At 42.7% G+C, this 7,979-nt stretch overlaps 1 protein-coding gene across 2 annotated transcripts in view; it reads right to left on the minus strand.

Annotated features, from left to right (window-relative positions):
- Nucleotides 1–5,081: 5,081 nt before the first annotated feature.
- CPPED1 (calcineurin like phosphoesterase domain containing 1) overlaps nt 5,082–7,979 on the minus strand; it is a 118,642-nt gene continuing 115,744 nt past the window's right edge. For both annotated transcript variants that reach the window (XM_006146541.3, XM_006146542.3), the window contains exon 4: nt 5,082–5,412. In XM_006146541.3, coding sequence (XP_006146603.1) covers nt 5,183–5,412 — 230 coding nt within the window. In that variant the 3' untranslated portion in view covers nt 5,082–5,182. The remainder of the gene's footprint in view (nt 5,413–7,979) is intronic.

Raw genomic sequence — 7,979 nt, forward strand, 5'->3', positions numbered from 1 at the left:
GGAGGAGGGAGAGGGAGAGGGAGGGAGAGGGAGAGGGAGGGAGAGGGAGGGAGCGGGAGCGGGAGCGGGAGCGGGAGAGGGAGATCAGCCTCTAGTGGGGATGGCTGTGCTGCAATCCCTTCTCCGTCCCCCTCTCAGGATTTTGGGCACAGGCACCGGCACCTGCTGTAATCTTCAAGCTGCTGGGCTGGGATTTGAGCTGTGAAGTTGGCCATGTGGGATCCAGCTTCCTTAACCTCCACGCCACCTGATGGCCCTCGAGGTGCTCTTTAAGAAACCAACAGCTCCTGACTCTCATCCTGCCATCTCTTTCTATTTTTGACAATGTCATTTCTGGTTTTTATTTTTTTAATCAATGTCATTTCTGGGACCTAAGGGAAAATCTATTTGGGCTTCTGGGAGAGCTTTATTGCAGGCAAAGCTGCTCCCTCGGTTAAAGCCCAACCCACCACCCCTTTCTTTCTGTCACTGAACACGTTCTCAGAGGACGTGCATCTAGGCAGCCATCTTGTCAAAAGAACCACCGAGACGTTGTCATTCTGAGCTGCTGGAACATCCTGGCACCACCGATGTTGTGTGAGAAAACTAATTCCCCTACTTGTGAAGCCCCCTCTGCTGTGACATGATACCCTTGGCTAGAAGCATTCTAACGGATGGGGCACATGCTTTTACTTGCTGATGAGGAAGCTGAGGTGTAGACAGGTCAGGAAACTTGCTAAACTACCCATGGTTGTGGTAAAGCATGATTCTGGGTTCTAACCTGGGCCTGAGGCCAGAGGCGCAAAGCCCTAGAAAACTCTCACGTGACAAAAATGCCTCCTGGCTGTGACTGACACTCCTTTCAAAACCCTGCCCTACTGAAGGCTAGGTATATTCTCTTTTCCTTTATTATGTATAAACAATTTTACTGAGAATCACCTGGTATAAAAGAAGCTGCTAAACTGCACACATGTGAGATGTATCCTTCCACGAGGTCTAGAGACACGCAACCGCAAGACACTGCACAAAAGGCTGTGGACCACGCCCGTCACCCCAGCGTCTCCTTGAGAGGCTTCATTTACAGGTAAAACCTGATCTGTATGTGCATGTGTGTGTGGTCTCCAAAGTTGAAAAATGGAAATAAAAATCCATTAGAGGAAAAGCAGAATCTAGTCTGTAAAACCCTTTATAGAAAAATGCTACAGAGCCAGCTAGCTAGTGGCACGGTGGCCAGTGTGGCTGGATCCCACATGGCCAGCTGTGGGATTTGAGTCCTAGACATGGCAGCTTGAAGACATACCAGGCGTGTGGGCTGCATGCCCAAAATTCCAGGAAGAGAATGAAGAAGAAGGGACCAAAGCATGGCCATCGTGCTGGGAGTGCTTCCTCAGTTTCTCTCTCTCTCTGTCTCTCTCTCCAGTGAGTGCACATGCCCTATAGCAAATTAGGAAAGAAAAAAAAAAAGACTACAAATCACCACTATTCCAGGAAAAGAATTCTTGATTTTTTCCTATATGGACACATTCATATTCACATAAACGTACACGCATATTAAAAAAAATACCCATAAGCTCTCCAATAGCCTAAGACAGTATTTTAGGAAATTATATATAAAAAAAAAGAAAATCAATATTACAAAAAAATACCCATAAGCTCTCCAATAGCCTAAGACAGTATTTTAGGAAATTATAAAAAAAAAAAAAAAGAAAATCAATATTACCCGTCAAGTACGCTCTGGCATGTGCAACCCAAACTGCTAAGGGCATCTGAATAAGAAACCACTGGTGTCTATTACAAAAAGCTTTTACCAGAACTTGCTTTGACAATTTATTCCCAAATCTTTTTTCTACTCAGCTCAATACAATATTGGTACTCGACTTTCATGATGGCACAAAACTGCCTTAGACACTATTAGAGGAAGAAGTATTTAGAGTTCAAGAAAATGCAAATGATGTTTTTGCTGCCTTTTTTCCAAAGAGGTTGCATTGGCGTCCAGGCCACAGCATGCCACGGCAGTACGGGACGTGGTCTCTGCAGTGATACACACCTCAGTGCCTCTTAGGGCAGCCTTGTGAAAGATCCTTGTATTATTCAACCTTCCACTTGTGTTTGCCCTCTGCCAGCAGCTGACAGTCTCATAACGCTAAAAACCACAAGACAGGATGAGAGGTGGTTTGCTAGTTCCATAAAAGTTACTAGATTTCTCACATGTTCCCCCACCCTGTTCTCCCCAACCTCAGGAGAAACTCAGTTAAAGGTGAGAGACAACTCATTTTACTGTAAAGAGGAAATGCCATTAGATGACAGTCTCCCTACCCCCATTCACAAACGTAAGCCTTCACAATCCAATTCCAGATCACTTTAAATAACCTGTGTCCTTTATCAGCCCCTTGGCATTTTATTTTTTCCAATTACAGTGATTAATTGGAAGGGGTCACTCTCTCGTGCATTTTTCCAATTACAGTGATTAATTGGAAGGGGGAGCATTAGGTCACTCTCTCGTGCGGTGAGAGTCGGGGTTTCTTCTGCACCTGGGGTGAGAACAGGAGCGACGCGCTGTCCACATAAAGTCCCGTGGTGGGCAGAACCGGGTCCTCGACTCGTGGCTCAGTTCGATCTCTACATCTCCTTCTGGGACCACCTCCTCCTAGGCAGGCTTCACCACTTTGAAGCGGTACAATCAGGAAAGGGGTTTGGCTCTGCAGGATGAAACCTCAGGGCCTTGGCTAACACTGGGTTCTTGCCCAGGAAAGGTGGTCACAGGTGCTGACTACTGCAGCGTTGCCACGGCTGCTCCGCAGCGACCCCTCACCTGGTGCACAGCTGACAGCTGCATGGCCCGCAACCCCTATACTTCCTTCCCCACCTGTGAGCAGGGTGACCTTTGTCACCTGACCCCATCTTTCTGAGCACTTAGGATGCAATGAGCACTCAAAACCATGCACTTGTAATCCTGAGGTCCCTTACCGTTTCTCACAATCTAAGGCACTTCTTTCTTCTTTTAATATCACTTTTTTTTAAAGATAAAGGAATCACGGGAACGCACTGGTAATGACCTATTACCGGAACAACACACCTGTTTGCAGAAATACTCCCTCTTTTCTGAACCTCTGGCCAATGTTGAATACTGCTGTTTGGTTACTTTAGAAATGGGGTGAATTTCATATGAGTTCTTTTTCTTAAAATATTCTGGAGGGGTTTTGATTCATTACTTGCTAGGCTTTTAGAGGAACAGATTTATAGTATCTTTTATTTGTGTTACTTTTAATTATCTTCTGAGCATCCCCAAACCACTGTGCCAGGCTCTAGGGCATTCTGCACATAAAAACACAGCAGACAGGGCCAGCAGGTGGTGCAGCAGTTGAGATGCTGGACTCCCATGTGGCAGACTGTGGTTCGAGTCTTAGACAAGCGCCTTCAAACTCACACCGGGTGCATGTATACGTGTGTCCAAAATCCTGAAAGGAGAATTTAGGAGAAGGGATTGTGGTGTGGCCATACCCCCTGGGAGGTGAGTTTTCATTTTCTCTCTCCCTGTCTCTCTCTGTTTCAAGAGTGACTGCAGGTGCCCTAAGGCAAAAATCTCTTAAAAAAAAAAAAAAATCCCTTGACAGAGAGGCTCCTTCAGAGCACGGTGATTCGGTTATTCCCATCTGTACCCCAGATGCCCCCGACTGTGGAGTCAAAGCCCTCTCTGGACCCTGACCACATGCCCAGCCTCCACAAGGGCCTTATTAGTCTTGTCCCTCGCTGAGCTCCCCTCTTGACCTCTTCCACGCATGCCTGTTACAAAATACCAAAACAACAATGCAGAAAAGCACTAACAGAGCATTCTAGTTCTGGAAAAGTTTAATTTTCTTGTGCCACATGACAGGAGTGATGGCGTGTCACCAGTCTACGGTATAATTAACTCTTGTCTTTTGTTCTTTATCAATTTACATAACCAATTATCTTTCTATTTAATTTCTCATGGTTTTGCTATGTTGACTAAAACTTTTTAACAAGAAAGGCTTTTAATTTACTGGACTTTGCAGTTCATTTGTAACCAGTCAGTTTTAAAGTTGTTTTAGGATGACGGAACTCTCTTGCATAACTCTGCTACATTCCCCTGGCAGGATTCGGGCGGCCTAGGTTACCTGTGTACCAAGTCAACTGATGAGAAAGACCACACGGATGAAATCACAGTGGTCAGGCACTGCCTAGAAGAGGCGGCATGGCAGAGCACTGTGAGACCAGGCCGACTGCAAATAACTCATGCCATTCTGTCAGGAGATACTGTGCTGGTGCGTTTGACCAAAGTTGGTGCGAATTTAGAGAATGTGGCCAAAAGCACTCTTTTTGAAGAGAATTTCTGCTTTGTTCCTTTTGAGATGTCTTCCTCAATTCCCACTTCTTCTGTCGAAGCAGGTGCAGTAAGGAGCCTTATAAACGGAGGGGCACTGGATTGCTCAAGAACATCCATCTGCAGAGTTGCTGCAGCACCAGAGCGTGAATGCAAACAAGCCCCAAACGTGCCACCCAGTGACTTCCACAGGCAGCATTCTAGGGCCTGGGTTTGAGTCTCTGGGGTGAGACTTTCAAAAATGAAATTTATGTGCAAAGGCAAACTCAAGTTCTGACTTGTCCCTGTCATCAGAAACAGCACAAGTACCAGAATCTGACAGCAAATGCTGGCTCCCTGGCTCCTTGTAAGTCAGTCTCCAGGCCCTGGGAATCGGGGAGGCAGCTACTTATTAGGAAAAAATGGAGTTGGACTTTGTTTGCCTCATCATTTTGGGAGTCATGACCGCTATTTAATATATATAGATGCAGTTTGTTTAAGGAATTGTCAAAGATCTCACTTGGATACCAAGTTAGGATTCAGGTCGATAGGTAGACATTGATCTTTGCTACCAGAAAACAATCTATTCAAAAGCAGAATTAAAAAACACCATTAGGAGAATTTATTAAAATATCTTTGCAGAGATAGCCAAATGTTATTAAAAAAAATGACGTCCAGGCTCCTTCTTTCCTTTTTAGAAAAGGCAATTCTATATTAAATATCATTTAGAATAGGATCCAGCTCTCTGATTTATGGAAAGGAACATAAATTCACAAACGTGTTTGGTCTACGTTTATATTTCAATAAGACATTGTACTCAGCTGCTTTCTCTGGCAAATTAAAAATAATGGAAGTGAAAAGTGAACAGATCATAAAGGGCGATTATTTTTCCTTTAGCAAATCCATTAGATCGTTGTCTATTCCTTTCTCGCTCAGCTCGTCTAAACTGTAGTATCGATGAACAATTTCCTCAGCAGTGACCACCACGACGCGGAGCCCATGGGTGTCTTCGCCCAACTGACATCCGATGGCAGACGACACCACCATGTCGAGGTTCTGGTAGACGCCCCCAGCATTCCTGTGGTAGTGGCCGGAAAACACAGCCTTGATACCTGCAGGCAAGGAGAAGGACATTAGGGGCCGTGGATCCCATTTAGGTGAGCTGGGGCTCCGATGTTTTACTCTGAACAACAGGACATTGTCACATGGAATGCACACTACTGTTCTGTGCACCATAACTAAGAGGGCAGCACGTGGAGCACCCAGAATTTTCTCTAGGATAACTCATAACTCAATACATTATTTTAAAAGCATTTATCATAACTTATGATTTACATATAATTGTTTCGCATCTTTGTAGCATACAGAATGTTCCTTAAAAGCATGTATACAGTGGAAAATAAACAGATCGAGGATATAAACATATTCACCACCTTCAACATGTAACATTACGTTGTAAACATTCAACACCCACTCCACTGGTTATTCTGTCAGCATGTACGGAAATGTCTAGGATGTTCTTTACTGTGAAATACGGTTCTAAAAACCACAAGTTGATTAAAAATCAAACAACTAAAAAAAACCTCATAATTTAACAAGGATAGATTTAAAAAAAATAATAATCTTAACATAGCTGGTGACAGAATTTGAAATTTCCACATAGAGGACTGTGGGGAGTAAGAGTTTATATTATGAAAACATCTATGGTATAATTAATTGGTCCAATTAGAGATAGGGAAAATTCTACATAACAATGGCTCATTAGGAAGAGAAAAAGAAAACTTTTACTCACTGTGAGTTCTTGTAAGACCATAGTACTGTACTGTACATAAAGAAATAGGTCCTCAAAAAGCAAAAACAACAACAAAAAAAATTGAAGAGGTATCTAAAAGCGAAGACTTGGTAAAGTCAGTGGTATGATGATTTAAAGACTTTACAAATTTCTTCATTTTAGCCTTCTTTAAATTCATTGCAAAGAAAGACTCAGCTACTTGTAATGTTTTGGACTTTCCCTCTGTTACCTAGTTTTATACAATGAGTAATGGTTATAATAAATATATAAATTGAAACCTGTGGAGGCAACTGTCTATGGAATAATTGGTGAATTTCTACTTGAATCTGCTTGTGTGTAAGATATAGTTGAGCCTTCATTTTTAGCTTTTTTGTTGGGCAATTTAATCCTAACAGTCAATGTTATTATCGATATGTGTGGACTTAGCCTTTTCTCCTAGTTGTTTTGTGCTCTTTCTTCTATTTATCTCCTTTTAGTTTTCCTGGTGTATATTCCCATAAGTATTTTTCCAAGAGCCGGGTTAGTTCTTGTGAATTCTTTCACCATTTGCTTATCTGGGAATGATTTTGTTTCTCTTTCCCATTTGAAGGGAAATCTTGCTGGGTATAGTACTCCTAGCAGAAACTATTTTCCTTTCAGCATTTTAAACATGTCTTCCCATTCTTTCCTTGCCTGCATCATTTGAGGTTCGATGTTAGTATAATAGGTTAATCTTTGTAAGTAACTTGGCGCTTCTCTTTGCCATTTTTAGAATATTGCCTTTGCCAGTCTCTCCACCTTCTACACGACCTATTATACAGATATTCAGCCTTTTAATGACATCTAGGATTTCCCATATGTTGTCCTGAATTTTATTCTTTTTGGTTGCTTGGACTAAATTGGAGGTTTTGTCTTCAAGGTCAGAGATTCTTTCTTTTGCATGGTCTGAACTGCTGTTGATACTTTCAAGGGAGGTTTTCCTTTCCTTCATCATATTCTTTATCTCCAGAAGTTTAGTTTTATTCTTTTTCAGTGTCTGTGTCTTTATGGAGTTCTTCCTTCAAGTCATGGAAGGATTTATTCATCAACAAGAGTTGGTTGTCATTTTTCTCTGTATCTCATTGGGTTTTGTTACAATGAATATTCTGAAATCTTTTTCATTTCTGTAATCTCTGTGTTTTACCCGTTGTTGGTGAGGAGTTATGATGTCCCCTTGTGGGGGAGGCATTTCCTAGTTTTTCTCCTGTTTCTTGGGGCTCTGCTTTAATTTTCAGTCATCTGGTGATGTACTCACTTCTTCCTACTTCTGTGGAGTGTGTTTCTGTAAGTGTGTGCTCATGCCCTTCCCTATGGTGTGCATTAGCTCTGTGCCGGTTTCCCTCCTCTATTGTGAATGGGAGTGTGGAACTCACAGTAGGAGTTTGGGGTTCAGGTTTTCAGACGAGTGTTTATCTCCTTTTACGACTAGGGGGCTGTGGGGAGAGAATTCCTCCAGAGTCTCCTGTCTTCAGGGGTTTGGTTCTTGCATACTCAAACCTTTCTGCTCTCATTGTGGCTGGAGGTTGAGCTGGATAGGCAGAATGTAAGGTGGGAGACTGCTTGTGCACATCCAGGCTGAAGCAGCCTCTCCTTCCCTAGAGCAGGCTGGGTGGGGGTCCCTGATAAGATCAAGTCAAGTGGTTTAGGCCTCCCTGTTGCTCCTGGATGGGTGAGGGGCAAAGAACTCATAGGATAGATTAAAAGGCATCAACAGATGGTTAAGAGGAGCTGGAACAGGGGAAAGAGAAAATAACAGTAATAATTTGGAGCAATAATAACTAGGAATTTCCCAGAAAGGAGGAATACAGATTGAAAGTACTAAGTAAGAAAAATAAATTTATACTGATATATAATATAGTAAATTTATTT

This window comes from Tupaia chinensis, unplaced genomic scaffold (assembly GCF_000334495.1).
Source record: "Tupaia chinensis unplaced genomic scaffold, TupChi_1.0 Scaffold000182_1, whole genome shotgun sequence".
NCBI lineage: Eukaryota > Metazoa > Chordata > Mammalia > Scandentia > Tupaiidae > Tupaia > Tupaia belangeri.